This window comes from Lynx rufus, unplaced genomic scaffold (assembly GCF_022079265.1).
Source record: "Lynx rufus isolate CCGP_SWC_20201006 ecotype Redwood Valley unplaced genomic scaffold, mLynRuf1.p SCAF_29, whole genome shotgun sequence".
NCBI classification, from domain to species: domain Eukaryota; kingdom Metazoa; phylum Chordata; class Mammalia; order Carnivora; family Felidae; genus Lynx; species Lynx rufus.
Window position 1 is genome coordinate 144,919 of NW_025814844.1, and position 20,769 is coordinate 165,687.

General features: G+C 52.3%; 2 protein-coding genes across 4 annotated transcripts; one reads left to right on the forward strand and one right to left on the reverse strand.

The window, feature by feature from the left end:
- The first annotated feature begins 3,475 nt into the window (after positions 1-3,475).
- Positions 3,476-11,181, forward strand: LOC124519870 (tubulin alpha-3 chain). 2 transcript variants are annotated; one of them, XM_047090329.1, is made up of 5 exons: positions 3,476-3,493; positions 6,834-7,056; positions 7,939-8,087; positions 8,401-9,081; positions 10,885-11,181. In XM_047090329.1, the coding sequence occupies exons 2-5, from the start codon at positions 6,936-6,938 to the stop codon at positions 11,179-11,181; spliced, it is 1,248 nt and encodes a 415-aa protein (XP_046946285.1). In that variant the 5' UTR covers positions 3,476-3,493; positions 6,834-6,935. The 2 variants fall into 2 exon arrangements, with proteins under 2 accessions (XP_046946285.1, XP_046946286.1); XM_047090330.1 differs by lacking the exon at positions 3,476-3,493 and adding an exon at positions 6,551-6,559.
- Positions 11,182-12,423: 1,242 nt separating this feature from the next.
- LOC124519818 (mitotic-spindle organizing protein 2B) lies at positions 12,424-19,918 on the reverse strand. 2 transcript variants are annotated; one of them, XM_047090243.1, is made up of 4 exons: positions 19,706-19,918; positions 19,343-19,491; positions 18,245-18,424; positions 12,424-12,686 (listed from the first exon to the last, which is right to left on the reverse strand). In XM_047090243.1, the coding sequence occupies exons 1-4, from the start codon at positions 19,867-19,869 to the stop codon at positions 12,529-12,531; spliced, it is 651 nt and encodes a 216-aa protein (XP_046946199.1). In that variant the 5' UTR covers positions 19,870-19,918; the 3' UTR covers positions 12,424-12,528. The 2 variants fall into 2 exon arrangements, with proteins under 2 accessions (XP_046946199.1, XP_046946197.1); XM_047090241.1 differs by lacking the exon at positions 18,245-18,424 and having other exon boundaries at positions 19,706-19,902.
- Positions 19,919-20,769: the final 851 nt, after the last annotated feature.

The following is a 20,769-nucleotide window of genomic DNA, read 5'->3' on the forward strand; positions in this document are numbered from 1 at the left end:
TCAATAAAGCTGTTTACAAGAAACAGGAGTGAAGGATCATGCTACCACAGGAATGTATCATGTAACAGGAGGAATGTGTCATGCTACAACATGAATGAACCTTGAAAACATGATGCTGTGAAAGAAGCCATTCACAAAAGACCACATATTGTATGATTCTGTTTATAGGAAATGTCCAGAATAGGTAAATCTACCAAGACAGAAAGTAGATTAGAAGTTGCTTAGGGCTGGGGCGCCTGTGTGGCTCAGTGGATCGAACATCGGACCCTTGATTTCAGCTGATTGTGATCCCAGGGGATTGAGTCCTGTGTCCTGTGTCTCCATGCTGAGCATGGAGCCTTCTTGGGATTCTCTCACTCACTTGCTCTGCTCCTGCTCTCTGTCTCTGTCTCTCTCTCTCTCTCTCTCTCTCTCTCTCTCTCAAATAAAATTTAAAAGAAGTTGCCTAGGGCTAGGGAGATGGGAGGGACTGGAGGTTGGCAGCAAAAGAGCATGGGTTTTTTTGGAGATGGTAAAAATGTTCTAAAATGGATGGTGATGGGGCACCTGGGTGGCTCAGTCGGTTATGCCTCCAACTCTTGATTTTGGCTCAGGTCCTGATGTCACGGTTTGTGGGTTTGAGCCGTGCTTCAGGCTCCCCGCTTACAGTGTGAAGCCTGCTTGTGATTCTCTCTCTCTCTCTCTCTCTCTCTCTCTCTCTCTCCACCCCTCCACCACTCATGCTCTAAATAAATAAATACATAAATAAACTTAAACAAATAAGTCACCTACTCTAACTTTTCAACTGGATTGTGGTGATGGTTGCACAACTCTGTGAATATACTGCAAACCACTGGATTGTACACCAGTTTAAATGGGTGAGTTGTGGGGCACCTGGCTGGCTCAGTTGGTAGAGCATGTGATTTGATTTCAGGGTTGTGGGTTTGAGCCCCACATTGGGTGTAGAGATTACTTACAAACAAAAAACATATTTTTTAAAAAATGAATTGTATGGTATGTGGATTATATCTCAAGAAAGTTGTTACTAAAACAAAAAATCATATTGTTGGATCCAATTTTGTAAAACCCATGTATAAGTATATACACAGGGGGAAAAAAACTAAGAATACCTTGACATATTAATAATGTTTAGCTATAAGGTGTGGGTTTGGGGATGATTTTTATTTTCCTTATGTTATTCTTCATTTCCTACACTTTCTCCTCTGAATATGTGTTACTTTTAAAACCAGAAAAAATAAATAGTACTTTAAAATGTGATACAGGCTACAATTCAGTTATGTATGTGGAATGATTGGAGCCGTGAGGGTGGAGGAGGGTGCTATAGACTGAATTGGGTCCCCCTGCCAAATTCCTACGTTGAAGCCCTAACCCCCAATGCGACTATATTTGGAAATAGGAGGCAATTAAGGTTACATGAGGTCATAAAGGTGGGACCCTGATCTGATAGGATTAGTGTCCTTGTAAGAAGAGACACCGAGAGCTTGCTCTCTCCTCCCACCCCTATAGGCAGACACAGCAAGAAGGGAGCCTTCTGCAATCAGGAAGAGAGCCCTCGCTAGAAACCAACCCTTCCAGAACTTGACCTTACATTACTCTCCTAGCCTGTAGAACCGCCAGAAAATAAACTTCCGATACTTATGCTACCCAGTCCATGGTGTTCTGTTATGGCAGGTGACCTAAGATAGAAGGATTCACTCTCTTGGAGGGAAGAAGCAGGGAGGGTTTCTCCTGGTTTCCCTGGCTCTCCGTTGACCTCCTTCCATCTCCCTCCTCCCTGCTGCCAAAGCTATCTTTCTAAGGGCCGACCTAATCATACTATCCAAATGTTCCCAAGGCCTACAGAAAAAGTCCAGCTCCTCTACCTGCTGTGTGCCACTGCAGGGGCAGAGTTCCCCGCTCTTCTGTAAGAAGTTAAGGGTCTGCTCCAACATGCTCTAGGGAATCACCAGAAAGGATGTTGCATTCTGGTGATAAGTTTGAGGTTATGCGAGAATTCCTTTTCCCCTGCTTTTCTCAGAAATAAATACACAGTGGATCCCAAAGAAAGTTAAGTCAGTCTTTACAGAATGGAAGAATCAGGTGATTGTACCAAAGTTCCCCAAAATGGACACTGCACTCCAACGCAGCCTTGGCGGGGGGAGCCTGGGGTATACCCTCCAACTCCCTTGTCCCCAGAAACTCAGAAATCCCCAGATTAAAGAAGTAATCAAATCCTGCCTGGTTCCTGGGCGCTGGATGGCAAAGGCCTTTCTGCACCGGAAAAAGGGTGGACAAGAAAGCCGGGTGCAGATTTGGGGTATGAAGCTGGCATCCATCTTGTTGGTTGTTAGTCTATCTCAAGTCTCTTGAGATAGAACACACCTCCGTGGACCAGATGAAGCCACTTGAAGTAACAAAGTAACATCTGTGAACATGACTTCATGAGCCTCCAATCAACAGCGTCCACCTTCTCAGGAGACCCCCCCCCCCCGGGCCCCCGCCCTGCCCCCAACTTTCCCCATAAAACCCCTCGTTTATAAGCCATCAGGAAGTTCGGGACGTTGAACACTGGTTTTACGTTCTCCTGGCTGGTGCCACACCAACGAATAGCCTATCTTCAAGGCAAAAACTTGGTGCAAGTCTTTTATTGGCTTGCGAAGCACGGGAGAGCAGCTCTCCTTTGCATTGCTTACAGGTAGATGGTGGGCAGGCCTTGAGAGGGTGTCTCGTTTGCAAAGACCGGAATCACGAGCAGACAGGTGAGTGGGCCTGGGCCTCCAAGCAAGAAGGCAGCACAAGCTTGACGTGAAGCCACGCGCACATTGAGGGCTTACGTGCACGAAAATGTGCTATGTCCCACGCAGAGAAAACCGTGACCACTCCCACCTAACATCCGAGGATGCGTCAGAATGCTCGGCTTTGGCTAGGCCACAGCCTTCCCGCCAAAGCCATATCCAATCAGAAAGCACCATACTCCGCAAGTCAAGTAACGTCCAATCAGAAGCGGGATTCCAGGCCTAGGTCCGCCCCGAGGCACTGAGGACCAATGGGCACCTGGGCAGCGGCGGGCCAATCCCGGGCCGGGTGCACCGCGCAGCAGCGGCAGTTGGGCGCGTGGCGTCGGTGGCAGCGGTTGAGGTCTGGTAACGGCGTTGGGCAGCAGCTGAACTCACCATGGTGAGGCCCCCCCCCCCCGGCCACTCTCGGTTCATAGAGGCCCAGGCAGGAGGGAGGATGAAGCCCGCCACATGAGGCCCCTGGGTGGGGCAAGACTGGGACAAATCCTAGGACCGGGGCTGTGTGTGTGTGTGGGGGGGGGGGCGGGGGGGGGTGGAGATCGGGGGAAAGAGGGGGCTGGGCTGGGCACGGGAGGCCCAGGGCTGCCCGGAAGAACAGATGATAGTCCTCTCGCTTGTTCTCTGGGTGTGCGAACCCTGAGGGCAGCGGCAACCTGCGTCGTGGTAATGTCCCGGATGAAGGGGGGTCGGCAGGTGCAGATGTCTTCTCGAAAATTGTAACTTTATGAGCCAGGTTGGAAGCTGGGTGACCTTGACTTGTTGGGTGGCCTTGACTCAGTCTCTGAGGACAGCCGTTATGTTGGGTACCTGAGGCCTGGAAGGTGGTTCTCAAACGTTGGGGTCCCAGGACATCCCTAGAGTATGTATGTATGTATGTATGGTAACGTATGTTTATTTTTGAGAGAGAGAGACACACACACAGCACAAGTGGGGGAGGGGCAGAGAGAGAGGGAGACACAGAATCCCAAGCAGGCTCCAGGTTCTAAGCTGTCAGCACAGAGCCCAACGTGGCGTTCGAACTCATGCGATATGAGATCATGACCTGAGCTGAAGTCCAACACTTAACCGACTGAGCCACCCAGGTGCCCCTACAGTATTTATTTTTTTATAGAGTTTATTTGAGAGAGAGAGAGAAAGAGTGCAAGTGGGGGAGGGGCGAGGGAGAGGGAGAGAGAGAATCCCAGGCAGGCTCTGCACTGCCAGCCCAGTGAGCTCAACTCACAAACCATGAGATCATGACCTGATGGGGAAGCAAGAGTCATGCTTAACCATCTTAGCCACCCAGGCACTCCATGGACATCTCTACAGTGTAACAAATTAGGACTCCAAAAAGCCTTTGTTTATGTGGGTTATCTCCATAGTCATTTGCCATGTTAGAAATTTTAAAAATATTTATTTACTTTCAGACAACATGCTAACATAAACACCAGATATCCAAGTTGCAACAGCCATAGTTTGTCGGCTCTTGCAAGGAAAATAACATTCTGTGAAAAAAGCTAGTTCAGTTGGCAACTGAAAACACACAAGTGCTATTTCTTCAAACAGCTGTATTTCAGCAGGTGCACAAGTGCTTTATGGATACTTTCCGTTTTATCACAGTACTTGAGGGTGGATGTTTTATAAAATAATCATTTTTTGCTTCATCATGAATATTCTGAAATGAAATTGACTTTTTTTTTTTTTTGGTCTTTTTACCGTGAGTGCATAAGGGTGAAGAATCTAACGAACACTGGTATAGTTTGGTGCCACTACCTTGATTTGTACTAGGGCATTAAGAGTTTTACCCACTTTTTTTTTTTTAAGTTTATTGTTTTGAGAGAGAGAGCGTGAGAGAATCCCAGGCAGGCTCTGCACTGTCAGTGCGGAGCCCAGTGCGGGGCTTGAACTCATAAATGGTAAGATCATGACCTGAGCTGAAGTTGGATGCTTAATTGACTGAGGCACCCAAGCACCCCAGTTTTACCCACTGTTTGATTATGCACCATCAGTGAACACGGTGAAAAGGGCTGGTTATCTCAGTAGTCCCACTGTGAAATCGCTTTAATTTCCAATTACCCTGAAGAGGTCTGTGGATCTCTAGTGGCCTGAGAAGGCCAGTGATTACTTTGAGGACTGTTAGCGGGTAGGGGATCAGTAGAAACAATTGACAGGAGGAAGAGAGCAGAAAGGTCTGCGCATTTGCTGTCTGGAAGCTGAAGCTTCTGGGTACAGAGGGAACAAAGTAATCTGCCAAGAATATGAAGAGAGCAGTTGGACTGGAGCTTGAAAAGAAAGAGGATGAAGATAAGGCTGAGTAAAGTAAGGTAAAATTTTAATGATCCAGGTGAGGTTGGTGATGAATTTTTAATGGCTTTCTGTTGAAAGCTAGGAATGATTTCTCTGACTGCTTTTCGTTAGTTCCACTGGATAATCAGATGGAAGTGGCCTTGCAGATCATGTAGCACACCAGCCCCCATTTTGTAAAAGAAAAACCTGAGGGATTTTCTCAGGGTACAGAGCTTCCTGTGATCATACTAGGGCTGAGTCCGTAGAAAACTAAATCAGGCATCGTGTGAAGCATAGGCTGCCTGGATTTAAGTAAGGCAAAATGAATAATACTGATCTGTAAATGGTGTGAGTGTGTGGATTCCAAAAGACTTCCCAGAGTGTTGATGAATTTCTTCTCTGAAGGAGTGCATTCCTTGTCATTGGAGAAGTTCTTTCTGCAACTGAATAGTTCCTTCTGGGATGGATTCTTAGGGTATTGTGGCGTTCCGTGAATCTCTATGCCCCTAATTGGAGAGTTGGTGTTTGTGTGATAAGAAACGGGACTTCAGGGGCACCTGGCTCAGGCGGTTAAGCGTCCGACTTCAGCTCGGGTCATGATCTCACGGTCTGGGGTTCGAGCCCCGTGTCGGACTCTGTGCTGACAGCTCAGAGCCTGGAGCCTGCTTCGGCTTCTTCTCCTTCTCTCTCTGTCCCTCCCCTGCTTGTGCTGTCTCTCCATAATAAACAAACCTTAAAAATAAAAAAAAAAAAATTGCCTGCCAAACTTAAAAACAGGACTTCAAGTTCTTGGTATTGTATATTAGGATTTAGGGTAGGTGGGACACCTTGAATTTTATTTGATCTCCTCTATGTATTTGTAAGGATAAGGTGTCTGAAATAGAACAAATGATTAATGACTGTACGGTTATGTTTATGGCAGGAAAGATAGGCTACAGTCAAAATAGGTACTTTGAGTCTAAGGAAACCACCAAAGGACAGTGTAGTGTCCTACCATTTGTGATGTCTGGTTGCCATTAACTCCTAGCCTTGAGGTGAAGGGAGTGGTCACTAGAAGCTGAGAAGGTGGCTTTATCAAGAACACTGACTGCTGAAAGTTTGTGGCCTTGATAAACACACTCAGGGAGCCCATGGCAGTCCGGCAGGGTGGGAGCCAGGGAGTGAGCACCCTGACCACACTGTCCTCTAACCTCGCAGTCTCTTGCCGATGCCTGCCTTGGCTAATGCAACCAGAAGCCAGGTGCAAGGAAGCCCCTTTAATGCAGTCCAGATGGGTCAGCCTCCCTGAGCACAGCCCTGGGTGGAGAAAACAGAGGGTAGCTGTAGATGGGTAGATGGATGGCACACATATGGTGACCACTGGCACCTGGGCCATGGTGACCTGTGTCCAAGTCCACTCTTCCTTCCCTGATCTGTTACTTGTTACATTCTCTTTGGACAGGACACCATCAGAAACTAATCGCTATACTCTTTCGAGAATAACTGTGGCTGTATGGTGACTGTGGCTGTATGTGACTGTATGGTGTGGCGTTTATCATTGACATTACGTGTGTGGTAGCAAACACTTTTGTGTAGGGGCTAAGTCCGGCACTTAGTAGCTAGGGTGGTTTAGAGCACCTCAGTTTTCATAGGGACTTGAAAAGGGTCACATAAGCCTTCTGGGAAAGGTCTGGGAAAGCCATAGACAATGTGAAATACATGTAGATGTGTGTGTTAATATGGTTTCCGTGCCATATAGCGTTGGTTCCCTTGAAGACAAGGGGATCTCAACGTTTGTGTTCTGGTTCCCAGCGCGAGTGCATCTCTATCCACGTGGGGCAGGCAGGTGTCCAGATCGGCAATGCCTGCTGGGAACTGTACTGCCTTGAACATGGAATTCAGCCCGATGGTCAGATGCCAAGTGACAAAACCATCGGTGGTGGGGATGACTCGTTCAACACGTTCTTCAGCGAGACTGGGGCTGGCAAGCATGTGCCCAGAGCGGTGTTTGTGGACCTGGAGCCCACCGTGGTCGGTAGGTACTCGGGCACTTGGGCGGCTTTCCCGGGAGAGTGGCAGAGCCTCCCTGAAGCCCCCTCCATGCCCCCTGTGCTCCTTTGAATCCTTTCTGCAGAAAGGACGGGGTGTACAAGTACACGCCTGTGGCTACATCAGGTGAGAAACTGAGGCTCCTAAGTTAGGAGAACCTAACGTACAGGAAAAACACAGGCTGGTAATAGATTCACTCGTGGCCGCCTCAGCCCCAGGCCGGTGGTTGTGTAGACTCCACCTGCGGGGTGCCCAGGCACTGGTCCCTCCTTAACGCTGCGCACACCAAAATGCTGCTGCGTGAGAATCTTGACCTGCATCTGACAGAAAGGTAAGTAGAGAACATTCGTTGGCTTCCTCCGGATTAGAAGGCTGAAGTGGTTGCCAGGGAGAGCTGCAAGGAGAGAGCACCTTTCAGTGGCCACCCAGGGGAAGACAGGATGTCACCCTAAAGCCTGTGAGAGGCAGGCCACAGAGGGTGCCCTGATGGGACTGGCCGGCCAAGGTCATGCTGACCTGGTGACTGTCTAGCATGTAAGCGATTTTTTAGTTACACTCTTTGAGGTAGCTGTGGGTAGGAGGACATACGTATGCACGTGCAGAATCACCTGTGTGCGGGTGTGAGTGGTTTCCCTTCTTTGAGGACCAGTCAGATTGGACTTTGTACCTCCACTTGACTTTACCTGCTGAGCCATAGATTGCTGTTGTGGTCTGCGTATGACGCAGAGACGTTTTCTCCGAGACCCTGATGCCGCCGACCCGCGAGGAACGGCACGTGCTCGGTAGATGCCGACGGTCCCCAAACCCACCCCTCCCGGTGAGTTGACAACAGGCTTGAAGCCCTGCGGCCCACGTGTCCTCTTTGTAGATGAAGTGCGCACAGGGACCTACAGGCAGCTCTTCCACCCAGAGCAGCTGATCACCGGGAAGGAGGACGCAGCCAATAATTACGCCAGAGGCCATTATACCATCGGCAGGGAGATCGTCGACCTGGTCCTGGACCGGATCCGAAAACTGGTAAGGGGGTGCCGAGAAGGCTTCCTGTGGACGTTGCCCCGGACGGGAGGGTGTGCAGGGATTGCGACCAGGAGGTCGCTCTGGCAAAACCCCAGGCCAGAATCTTGAGTCCACGTTTCCCTTCACGTGTGGCGTCAGTGTGTCCGTACATCTCTAACGTCTGCCTTGCTTTGCTCCTGAGCGTCCCGCACGTGCGCTGTGGACGATTTGAATGTGTGATCATCCCGCAGAGGCAAAGAAGCGAGCGTGGCTTGTCGGAGGTCGGCGGTGTGGCTTCCGCAGGCACTGACTCACGGTCTCTGGTTTCTCTCAGGCGGATCTGTGCACGGGGCTGCAGGGCTTCCTCATCTTCCACAGTTTCGGGGGCGGCACCGGCTCTGGGTTTGCGTCCCTGCTCATGGAGCGGCTGTCGGTGGACTACGGCAAGAAGTCCAAGCTGGAGTTTGCCATCTACCCGGCCCCCCAGGTGTCCACGGCCGTGGTGGAGCCCTACAACTCCATCCTGACCACCCACACGACCCTGGAGCATTCTGACTGTGCCTTCATGGTGGACAACGAAGCCATCTACGACATATGTCGGCGCAACCTGGACATCGAGCGGCCCACGTACACCAACCTTAATCGTCTGATCGGGCAGATCGTGTCCTCCATCACGGCCTCCCTGCGATTTGATGGGGCCCTGAACGTGGACTTGACGGAATTCCAGACCAACCTGGTCCCCTACCCCCGCATCCACTTCCCCCTGGCCACCTACGCCCCGGTCATCTCAGCTGAGAAGGCGTACCACGAGCAGCTGTCTGTGGCCGAGATCACCAATGCCTGTTTTGAGCCGGCTAACCAGATGGTCAAGTGTGACCCTCGGCACGGCAAGTATATGGCCTGCTGCATGTTGTACAGGGGGGACGTGGTCCCGAAAGATGTCAACGCAGCCATCGCCACCATCAAGACCAAGCGCACCATCCAGTTTGTGGATTGGTGCCCAACTGGATTTAAGGTAGGACTGGGTGATGTTGAGTGGTGTTACCGGTCAGCAGGCAGCCGACCAAGCACGGCATGCCCTTTGTAGGGGATGCCCTGTTCCATGGCAGCCAACCCCTTGGTCATAAATCAGTGAGCCGGAGTGAGAATTTATTCAGTGGTGCCATTTGAACTCCCTTCCTGAGTTATCACGTTGTGTATCTGCGTGAGAATTTTCTTTTTTAACAGAACAGAAAGTTTTTGGAAGGATTTTTGTCGCCGCTTCTGGGTGGAAGAATTAGTGTGGGAAAAATAGTTTGGACTTAGAAATGTAGCAATTTTCAAGGGCATTTTGGTAATTTATGTGGATATTTGAAATTGGGGTATCACTGTAAACATCAGTGTTCCTAAATCCCACGTCATTCTTCAGGCATAAGGAAATTAAACCAAATCTAAATGTCCCATGCAGCATTTGATTTAACGAAAAATGGTCATGGGTGTTTTTGGAAGAAATGGCAACATACTCATTTCTCTGTTAGTAAGATTGGCAAGTTTGGGCAGAGGCTGCCTCCAACACAGTTTGTGCCAGTCTTCCATCTGATACAGAAGAGGAAACTTGCTGTAGCTCTTCAGCTTTGTCCAGTGCTTGGACGCTAAGCTGTCGATGCTTTCCATCTGGGAAAACGTGCTTCCCTCTGCCTTGCTTTCCATGCCGCCTAGCTGGCTCAGACCTTACTGCTTCTGGTGGGCTCGCTGCAGCGGGTCCTTCACTAGCCCTTCCTATTCTGGGTTCAGGGATCGGCACAGTTGGCAGACCAGCCACGTAGAGTTTTATGTGGACACACCCACACCTGTTCATTGGTGTCTTGTTGTGGCTGCTTTTGTGCTCCAAAGAGAGAATTAAGTAATTGTGACAGAGACCATGTGGCCCACCCAGCCTAGAATATGTGCTGCCTTGCTCTTTTTTTTGTTAACGCTTATTTTCATTTTTGAGACAGAGACAGACAGAGCATGAACGGGGGAGGGTCAGAGAGAGAGGGAGACACAGAATCTGAAACAGGCTCCAGGTTCCGAGCTGTCAGCACAGAGCCCAACACGGGGCTCGAACTCACAGGCCGTGAGATCGCGACCTGAGCTGAAGTTGCACACCTTAACCAACTGAGCCACCCAGGCGTCCCTGTCTTGCTCTTTATAGACAAAGTTTGCCGACCCCAGCTCTAACTGACCCTGTGTATTCCTGCCCAAACCTCTGGTCGTGGTGTCTCCTGGTTTGGAAACTTAGAATGCCTCCCCTTTTGGACCCAGCCCTCGAATATCACCCCCTTTCTCCTACTTAGCACACACATAGGCCACCTCCTGTTGCAGTAGTAGCAACAGTCCTAGGACCTGAGGGTGTGCCTGTCGCCCTATTATGCACAGGCTGGCTCATTTGGTGGGAGACCGGGGGTATGATCTCCCCTGGTGATACAACCATAGTACTCTGAATCGAGTGGAAAAGGTTTCAGCTACAGAAATGAATCCCCATCTTGTAGAAGCCTATGGGGAAAATAACATGAGCAATACAAAGCAGCGTCCCCTTTTAGAAGAAGCAGCCCTGTTACCTGAGCACCTGTCACGTGTCTCAGTTGCTGGGACACAGCCCTTCAGGCAACTTGGGACTGAGCCGGGAGCCAGGGCTCCTTTTCCCCAGTTTTCCTGGTCTGGAAACCGGCACCCTGCTCACCTGACACCTTGCCTGGCACAAAGAAGGCACCTGCATGCCTTTTGTTTCCATGAAAGCAGCTACCATTTCTGGGTTTGACAAAGTTGCACAGACTGTTTTCTTCCCCTTCTCTGGCAGGTGGGCATCAACTACCAACCCCCCACCGTCGTCCCCGGAGGGGACCTGGCCAGGGTGCAGCGGGCTGTGTGCATGCTGAGCAACACTACCGCCATTGCCGAGGCCTGGGCCCGCCTAGACCATAAGTTTGACCTCATGTATGCAAAGCGAGCCTTTGTGCACTGGTACGTGGGGGAAGGCATGGAGGAAGGGGAGTTCTCCGAGGCCCGGGAGGACCTGGCAGCTCTGGAGAAAGATTATGAAGAGGTGGGTGTGGATTCCGTGGAAGCAGAGGCTGAAGAAGGGGAAGAATACTGAATGGGGACATGGCTGGCAGGCATTCCTCTCTCCCTCTCTCTCTTGCCACCCTGCAGCACAGGTGGTTTTCAGTTGTTTCCAATTAAAGTTTCTGTATGAAACTTCGGTCTGTTGTGATGCTCATTTGGGATACACTCATGTGACTGCACAGATGGGTAGGACCCCAAGGCCTGTCAGGCCGTGTGGAAAGCTGTCCTGGGCTGCACTGTGAGTTGTGTACAGCACTACCTACATCTGTAGGGAGCCAGTGCATGCTTGACATGATCTGCATGGCTTGGGGAAAACAGTTCTTTCCAAATTGAGGTTCCAAAGCACAAAGATTGCCTAGATTCTAGCAAAACTGAGTTAGGCTTTCAATTGAATTTGCAATTTTTCAGGTTTCTCTGTTGATGGCACATGGTGACTAATGTGTAAGTTTGGAACTGGAGGTTGAACACCTGAGGTCCATGGAAGGGGGCTGTCCATAAAGTCCTTAATGCTGTGGGTCAAATGTGTAGGGTGAGGACATTGGGCAGGGGCGGGGGGGTGTTGGAGTTTTATTGGATTCTCCATGGCATTCACAGTCACAGGGTGAGCTCTAGATTACGGCTCATCTTTGACTTTACTGTGCACGTAACCTGTAAGACAGCATTTCCACTCCACCCTCAGACCCTTGCAGCTCTACCCTGGGAATGGTCTCGGCAAAAGCACTGCACCTTTCTCTCCAGCGAAACATGTTGACGTGCATTTATAAAAGTTTTAGTAACAAGAGTTTGAACTGTGCAGGTCACTTCTATGTGGATTTTTTACAGCATGGTACTGTAAATGTATTTCTCTTACGATTTTCTTCTCTCTAGTTTCCTAGAGTATAATACAGTATGTAATAGTATATGATATATATAGTATATGTATACAGTCTATAATACATATGTAAAAGATGTGTTAATTGACTGTATATTATCAGTAAGGCTTCCTACTAACAGTAGGCTGTTGGTAGTTAAGTTCTGGGGAGTCAAAAGTTACGCTTGGATTTTCAACTATGCAGGGGTTGGTGCCCCTGACCCCCATTTGTTCATGGGCCAACCATACAGATATTTTTCTCTATGACCTGAAAATAAGGTACAGTAGGGTGAAACCACTGGTTTAGGTCAGTTGGTTGTTACGTTCAGCTGCAGTACATCTAGGCCCACAATGCAAAACTGATTCTCAATCTTTGAGCCTTAATGTATTCAAAAGGTGATAGAAAACAGCTTGGATGGACCCTCGGTTTTTCACAAAGCTTTATTACCAACCGGAGGAAACCACACGTAGCCTCTGCTAGGAGGCTGGTGGAGCCCACAGCTGGGTGGCGTGAGAAGTCTGCCCGTCTCAGGTGCTGCTCCGAGTGGGGCTCTTCCCCGGCCCGCCCCCCTTCGGCAGCCTGGTAGCACTGGGTTGTCGGGGCATTCTTTGGCTGGATCCTTCCCGGCCGCCACGCTCTGCCAGTGCTGGGCCTCCACCCAGAGCCGTGCTGCCTTTGTTTCTCCCTGAGCGGACGCAGAACACAATTGTTAGGAACCAGGGCAAACTCCACAGTCGGCACACCTACTACATTTGTGTTCCTTGCACATTACGTCTGGTACATCTCTGTGCGACCTTTCAGCCAGGGATCCTCTCAGCTCTGAGCCCTGAGGCTGAGGACCACCTGGAGAGGGCACATCCGAGAGAAGTCCTCCACAGAGTGCAAGAGGCCCTCGAGCATAGGTCCTAGGACAGAAGCAGCACGAGGAACAATGGGGAAAGTCCGCAAGGCCCATTTAGGGAAAGGTGAGCTCAGCCGGTTGACTCCCTCCCTGGAGAGTGTAAGGAATCGCCCGACCACCAGCAGCACAGGAGGGCTCGCCACCAGGGCCACCACTTCGAAGCCTCCCCTGGCGCTCCCTGCTCCAGATCACCCACAGCTGAACTGCTGGAAGCACATCCATCAAGAATGGAAGTCAGGCTTTTGGATTTGGACCTTGGAATCTTTCCCTCAGGCGTTTCCCTGACTACCTCAAAGTATTTTGCAAACTTTCGCTGGTCAAGCCTCTTGCTCTCAAGTTCAGCTCCAGGATCCTGTGACTGGCTTCATGCTGAGGCTTGACTGCTCAGAGGAAGCTTGCCCTGACCACAGGTAGTCACATTCAGATGGAGACCACTGGTGCAGATATCCCTTGACTTGTAATTTACTTACCTTCCCCTCTTTCTGTGAAGACAGGAAGATCTGTAATCACACTTGGGCCAAAGTTTATTCTAAAGGAATGGCTTCCCTGGCTTCAGGATGTTGACAGCATTCACAAGACCGAGAGGACACCAGGAGGCACAAAATGTGCCCAGGGAGCAGGCTCACCCCCTGGGTCACAGTCCCTCCCCACTGGGCCTTCCCCAGCCAGGGCTCCTCTCTGCTCCAGCCTGGCAGGGTCCATCCTGCAGACTCTGACCAGGGGATGCGTCCCATGTTTGACCCTCAACCTTAATGTCAGTTCTTAGTCAAATCAACAGCCTGCAATGGGGACATGTGGGTTTTTGGAGAACAGACACCATGAATTTCTTGGGGGCATGTTGAGTCACTCCTGGTTCACCATTTGTCACCTGGAACAAGGGGAGGCACCTACATTTGTGACACTGCAGTTCCTGGCTTCTTCAAGACATCAGACTCCCTTTCCATCCTCTCTGACACTACTTTCTCCCCAGGACTCCTGCAGAGATAGGACAGCCCTTCCTAAGAGCATTTCTGAACAGCTCCTCCCCAGGGAACAACAGGGGGTCTTTGCTGCCTAGTGGGGTGGAAAGGGTTACCATGGTGCCACTGCTTGGAATGCCACAGCTCAGATTTTCCCCTGCCCTGCCTCCCTGGGCTGGCACAGGTTTGATTCAATGGAGATGTAATGACACGTTACAGAGGGCCAAGGGCATGTGGTGGGGTGAAGCTGGGCCAACTCAGCCTGCCAGCGGTTCATGGAAAAAACAAAAGTAGAGAACCGTCACCACACATTTCCTTTTTCCTGTTACACATTCTGATATTCTGGTTCCCACTGACTGGTCAGTGGGCAAGGATCCTGTCTCCTGTGAGTGCACGAGCCCCGCCACCCTACAGCTCCCAACCTGCTGGTCAGCTATGAGGCCATGTCCCTCTCCAGGCCTGGCCAGACTGGCATAACTCATCTGTAGCACCTGGCCTACCCCTGCGTGCTTAGGCATCCTACAGACTAGGCCCAGGGCTCCTGAAGGACCTGAAAATACAGCTCAAGCATAGGCCACCCCCAAAATGGCAGTGTGGGTCTCAGACGTGGGCCCGGGTCTGAATGCAGCTTTTCTTCACCCTGCCATATATCTGAATTTCCTCTCCCCCTCAGTATAATGACCAGGGCCCTTCTGGAAAGTCCAGGATGAGAGGAAAGGAGAAAATAGCAAATAATGTTCATTTTTAACCTTGATGAGGCTGACAAACCCTGGAAATAAGACACCAATGTAAATTTGAGCCATTAAGAAAACCATCTAACCGTTTATCGAGCTCTGCAATTCTTGGAACCTTCAGGAATCACGTGCTCTCAGTTAGTGGAGAGACCCACTTAGGCCTCATGCAGAGCTGGGGAGGCATTCTGGTCTGAGGAGAATGGTGTGAGGGCCTGCCAGTGGACAGACCTGCTCTGTCCTGGACACAGCAGGGGACTTTCTGGAACCGGTCTTACCTGCCCCAGCTCCCTGCAATGGGGTAGTTAGGGTCCCGTGGATTGGAGGGCAGGACCGAGCCAAAGGTGACTATAGGCTAGGGTGGGTGGCAGTGACATGCCCCCAGGCCCGATGCCTGAGGAGCCCTCACGCCTGAGGAGCCCTCACGGGTGTCAAAGACAATGAGCACTGAAGGTTAAAAACAGCCTGGCTCACGGTGTTAAAAAGTTGGTGCTCCTCCTACCCCTAATACCTGACCGAACCCCCCCAACCCCAGATGAAGCAAAACCCCAGAGGCAACCCTAAACGCACCCCCTGCGGCTGGGGAGCTGGCCCGCCCCAGCGGGACCCACTGAACCATTTAACTCTGGTGTGGCCCATGTGATCCCAACTCCCCATCCCCTGCAAGCTCTGTTGGCAGAGGTGCGGGGGGATCAAGGGTTGACAAAAAGCCCAGAATGTGAGAAGCTGCTCCCATCTTGCCCATGTTCCCCGGGAGTGGCCTTTCTCCTTCACGGTGGGAGCACTCCCTGGTGCTCAAATGGGCCGGTGGGGCCCCTGAGGTCAAATATTAGTGACTGGCCGTAAGCGGACACTGGATGTGTGTGTGAGGAAGGAAAAGAACAAGGGGGTGAGGCAGCATAGCAAGTGCCCTGATATCCTCAAGGCTGGCTGGCAAGGTCTGGTGACCAGGGTGAGCGTGCAGCCAGGACCACCTATCACTGCTACTCGAGAGCCCACCAGAAGGTCTACACGCACCAGCCAGTCCTGCTGCCCTCTCTGGCTGAGCACACACGGGTGGCTTAATCAGTCAGTGCTTCCAGAACACATACAGACATAATGACAAAGACTGATGTGCACCATGGACATGCACACATGCACTTTTAGCCCTTAACTGGGCCTGTGCTTCTTAGGAGAAGTGACCCTCTCCTGCACACATGCAGTACATACAGCCCTGACTCAGCGTTTCAGGCAAAGTTCAATTGTTCTGGAGCAGCACTGTCCCAACAGAAATATGATGTGAACCACATGTAACTCATTTTCCAGTAGCAACATTAAAAAGTAAAAAGTGGGGGAGGGGCCGGGTGGGCTCAGTCAGTTAGGTGTCCGACTTCGGCTCAGGTCATGATCTCATGGTTTGGGGGGTGGAGCCCTGTGTTGGGCTCTGTGCTGACAGCTCAGAGCCTGGAGCCTGCTTCGGATTCTGTGTCCCCCTCTCTCTCTGCCCCTCCCCCAGTTGAGCTCTGTCTCTCTCTCTCTCAAAAATAAATAAATGTTAAAAAAAAAAAAAAAAAGTAAAAAGAAACAGGAAATTAATGTAAATCATGTATTTTAATTAACCTAAAATGTGCAATATTACCATTTCAGCATGTAATCGATATGAAAATTACTTGTGAGGTATTCTTTTTGTTCCAGTTCTCTGGCATCTGGGTGTCTGGTGTATACTTAAACTTGCAGTGAGTCTCAGCCGCAAGCCCCGGGGGTCCCATGGCTCCTGTACTGGACAGCGCAGCTCTGTGTAGGGCTCACAGCTTCTGCACACCAAACTTCATCTTACACATTCCAGAGGAACATCTTTTTAAAGCATACAGTTTCCCTAAGCCTCGGCAGAGAACACTCGACCGAATTTTATTTTTCCTTGGTGACCACACCCTCATCATGACAAGCATTTACCCTCTTTGTGCTCTTAGGGTCTTCTGTTTCCCCATGTTCTGCCTAGTAAAGCCAGGAATGGATGAGCTTGTCAGTGACAGTCCCCACAGGCCACCTGGATGCTGAGCATGCTGCAGCTTACCAGATCAAACTCCTGGGCGGGCCTCCAGCCCCTGGTCTGCAGCAGCTGCCACCCCAATTCTGTGGGAAACCTAAGGCCAGCGAGCCCTAACAGCCCCAAACCCCCATCATGATCCTAGGCTACCACAGTCCCCCAACTGATCACTCTGACAACTCTCCTCATTTTTTTCTACCTCAGATTCTGCCCAAGGTCTGTGTGGACAGACAGATTCTGCAACATGTGGCCTCAGAGCTCTTGGTCTCCGATGGCCTCTGCCTCTTGGCCACAGCACGCTCCTGGCATGGCCCCTCATGTGCCCCACTCCCCTCCACTGCCTCCCCACCCACCCCCTCTCCAGGCTGCCCTCTACCCTCACTGGGCACCTCCCCAGGACCTCTATGTCCTCATATCCTGGCCACTGGCTGCCCAACCCAGCAGACCCAAGGCATAAGCACTTGAGAAAACCCTGTGGGGCCCAGCACTCCATGCCACTCCTGTCCCTATGCTTGGGGCTTCTTCCCCACCTCTCTCCGAGCCCCTCTGTGTCAGTGCTCTGAGCACCAAAGCAAACCCACTCCACCTCTGGGCTCTCCGCCCTCCCTTTCCCACCTCTCCCCTCCAAGCTCAGGCCCGCTCCCACCAGTGACCTGGGCCCGCATCTCAGGCTGGAGCGCTCCCCACTACTCCTACCTCAAAGGGCCGCAGGGCAACAGGACTCTGAGCCTGCTTAACCCTTGCTGCTCCAGCAAGGCTGGCTACACTGGCTTCCTCCTGTCTCTGTCACCATTGGCGTATCTAGCCATCTCCCAAACTGGAAGGCGGACCTGTCCATCTCACAGCCCCCCTGAGCCCTCAGCGCTGAGAGCCAGCCTGGCACCCGGTCACTGGGTGAACAAGCAGCAACACCCCCTTGAAAGAGGAGGGCTCCGTTCCCAGTTTCTCCCTCCCTCTGCCCACTGATTCCTCAACTCAGCCTTGTAGTCGACTGGCTCTACCCTGACCTGCCCCTTGGCCCTTCCCCATGCCGAGTTTCAGGTGGCACCTAGAACAGCGAGGTAGGTGATGTGGGAAAGGATAGGGAGAGCACAGCCAGGGCATCTGTGGGATCTCAGGCCCTCACACGCCCCTGGCTCTGGGCCTCCAGCCTCACCACACCGGGCAATGCCTGGAAGGTACCCTCAGCTCAGGAAACAGGCAGGAAAGGACAATCACATCTTACCCTCTAGGCTACCTGTCAGGTGACAGCATCTAAGCAACCAAGGTGTTTCTCACACCTGAGGCTTCCCTCTCTACAGCAAAGTAAAGGCTCTCCTGCCCCTAGGCCTGTTGCCCTCCTCTCGGGGTGAGGGCACCTCTACAGAGCACAAGTCACACCTGGCAGAATTGGCCTCTGGGGGCAGGGGGCGTTGGTCCCATTCCAGAAGTACTGCAAGTGGTCTCTAATAAACCAAGATCTGAAATTGTGTCCCCAATCCCTAAGCTGTGTAACAGGGGTGGCCCATAGGGTCCTGCCCTGGCAGTTCATCTCCAAGTTGCTCTGACTCTCGAATAGGGGCCACAGCAGTTTCCACAGAAACAAGAAAGAGCACCAACCCCCAGAGATAAACCAGTAAACGCAACCTGCAAAAGGAGAGAACAGGCAGCAAGAGAACCGGAGGGAACCGGGGGGCCCTGGAGAGAGAGGCGAGTGCGTGGCAGCTGGGCCGTGGAGCAGAACCGGAGAGGCCGCAGGCCGCGGGGCCGAGGAAAAGGAGGGCCTTGCAGGGGGACTACAGCTCTTGGCAGAGAGAAAGGAGGCCTCTGGAGGTCAGAGAGAGACACAAAGAGAGCAGACAGAGCGTGGATCAGTAAGGAAGCCTGCGCTCCAGTGCCCAGGGCCTCTCAGGAAAGGGGGCGTGGGTACCCAGGGCCCTGGCACTCCCTCCCACAGGGACCCAGCCTGCCCCCCACCTGAACATCGGCCCCTTCTCAGGATGTCTGTGAGTGCCCGAATGCTTCTGGCCAAGCATTCAGGTTGTTTCTGAAACTGGGAGCAGATGCGACACACCAGGAGGATGCAGCTGGAGCTCCACTGTGACACCTTTGTCATGGGCACCTGCTTAGCCCCCAGTCATGACTCTCGAGAGTGAGGAGGCCCCTCAAACTTGAGCCCAGTGCGGTGCCCACTCAGGCCTCTGCACCCTGCGTGTCTAGGGCAGCCAGGGGCTGCCATGATGACCCGTCCTGCAATCCGAGGAAGAACGCTCAGCTGGCTAGACTCCTGGGCAGCACCTGGGCCCAGATGGGGTATAGGCTAAGGGGCGGCAGTAAGACCTCTGCCTGCCCCGCTCCCTGAACACTTTCCTGGAGGCTGTACACACCGTGAGAACAGGAACCAAAGCCACCTTGTTCCCGCGTTTGTGGAATGAAAGCATTTCTACCCAAGGAAGGAGGCAGAATCCCATATGAGGCTTAGCCTGCTGGCCACCCTGGACACCCACTTTGCGACCACCTGATCTGGACTTGCCTATGTAGCAAAGGGTAGCAAAGAAACGAAACTGGGGACTGGAAACCAAAAGGCGAGCCCTTGGACAGTCCCTGTGGGTCCTGGGAGAAGACGCACAGTAAGGCCAGGCCACTCAGGACCAAGCCCACCTTGTGTCTGGCACCGCCCACGTGCCTCCCCTGCCACCCGCCTCCTGAGTCACAGGGGCAGGGAGCACCGGGCCCAGCTCTGACCTCGGGTCTCCGGGACGCTCGATGTGGGCAGAGACACGGCCACAGGGTCCTGGGGCTCGCTCGCCAGCCTCTGCCCAGCACACATGGACTTGAGCATCTGGAAGACAGCGAGGGGCGCCACGTTCAGCTTCAGCAGGTCCACCAGGATCCTGGAGAGAACACACGCGGTGGGCAGTGAGCCTTCCTCGCCCAGGCCCAGGAAGGCCACTTCCCTCAAGACCCCAACTCTACTCTGGGCGCTCAAAGGGGTCCGAAAAGGGCGGGGTGGGGGTGGGGGGCTCCTCCAGATCAGAGGCCCGGGCGGGGGAGCAGGGGTGTCTGGGGGGGTAGGATGGGCGCGCACTCCCACCCGCGCGCGCTCACTTGAACACGTCGGGGTCTATGGCGCCACCCGCCGCCTGCGCCAGCTCGTAAAGCTCCATCTCCTCGGCGCTCAGCACCTTCTTCCGCCGCAGCGCGAGCTTCTGCAGGGCCGCCTCCAGCCCCGGGGGTGCTCCCGGCCCGGGGCCCGCGCCCGGGGCCGCCATGTACCCGGCTAGCGGGAAGACGAGCGCCCCGCCCCGCCGCGCTCCCTCCTCTGACCCCGCCTCCGCCGGGCCCCTCCGGCAGCTCCCACAGCGCCTTCTACTGGCTCCGCCGGTCGCTTCTCTCCCTGAAGCGCTACCGCCTGGCCTGCCCCGCAGCCCTACAGCAGAGGGCGCAAACCGGTTTGTCGCCTCTCCGCCATTCGATCCGCAGAAATTTACCTGCGGGATGATGAGGGATAAAAGCAGAAAAATGTGCATCTTTAGCCCAGAAAGCTGATAGCCTGCATAGTTTTGATAAGGATCAAATAAGTACTGGTTGCTACATTCTTAAAGGGTCTCATGACTGCCTGTATGTCTCATCGATAGTTAATACCGAACTGAATGATAAGCACCAGAGAAATCTTGTGACAGTAGTTTTAGGAGTAGAAATTGCAAGAAGACATTTATGATCTATACTCCCTGCACGTCCTCTCCCCCTTGAACACTAAGCATATAACCACTAGCTTCATACAGCAAAAATGCAGCTCTTTCGGCCCACAAGTCCTGTATCGTGCTACCTAAATGAACTTACTAAGTTGCACGGATCATCTCAAGAATTCTTTTTTGAGGGTCGCACTCAATGATCCCACAACTGGGAGACGTGTTAGGCGTAGGGGATGCCGTGGCGGACCTCAGAAACCCGTTTCTGGGCCATCAGGGTCGGGCCGCATTGGTCGTTCTCGCTTGGGCAGCAGCACCCAGGGCAGTGCCTGGCATATTGAAGGCGCTCAATAAACGTCTATCGTAAGAAGGTCAGTCAATCAATGCACAGTGTATGATTTTTCCGCTCCAGTTCCCCATTAGAGGGCGCGCTTCCAGGACCTCAATAAACGGCTTCTCTTTAGCAGGCGCACGCGCGCT

What these genes read in the sequence shown, in the direction of transcription:
- LOC124519870 (XM_047090329.1), top strand. Translation starts at nt 6,936, where the DNA reads ATGCCAAGTGACAAAACCATCGGTGGTGGGGATGACTCGTTCAACACG. An exon ending in CCTGGAGCCCACCGTGGTCG is followed by an intron (nt 7,057 to 7,938) that starts GTAGGTACTCGG and finishes TCCTCTTTGTAG; the next exon opens with ATGAAGTGCGCACAGGGACC. An exon ending in TGGACCGGATCCGAAAACTG is followed by an intron (nt 8,088 to 8,400) that starts GTAAGGGGGTGC and finishes GGTTTCTCTCAG; the next exon opens with GCGGATCTGTGCACGGGGCT.
- LOC124519818 (XM_047090243.1), bottom strand. Translation starts at nt 19,869, where the DNA reads ATGGCGGCCCCGGGCGCGGGCCCCGGGCCGGGAGCACCCCCGGGGCTG. An exon ending in ATAGACCCCGACGTGTTCAA is followed by an intron (nt 19,492 to 19,705) that starts GTGAGCGCGCGC and finishes TGTTCTCTCCAG; the next exon opens with GATCCTGGTGGACCTGCTGA. An exon ending in GAGCGTCCCGGAGACCCGAG is followed by an intron (nt 18,425 to 19,342) that starts GTCAGAGCTGGG and finishes TCTGACCTCCAG; the next exon opens with AGGCCTCCTTTCTCTCTGCC.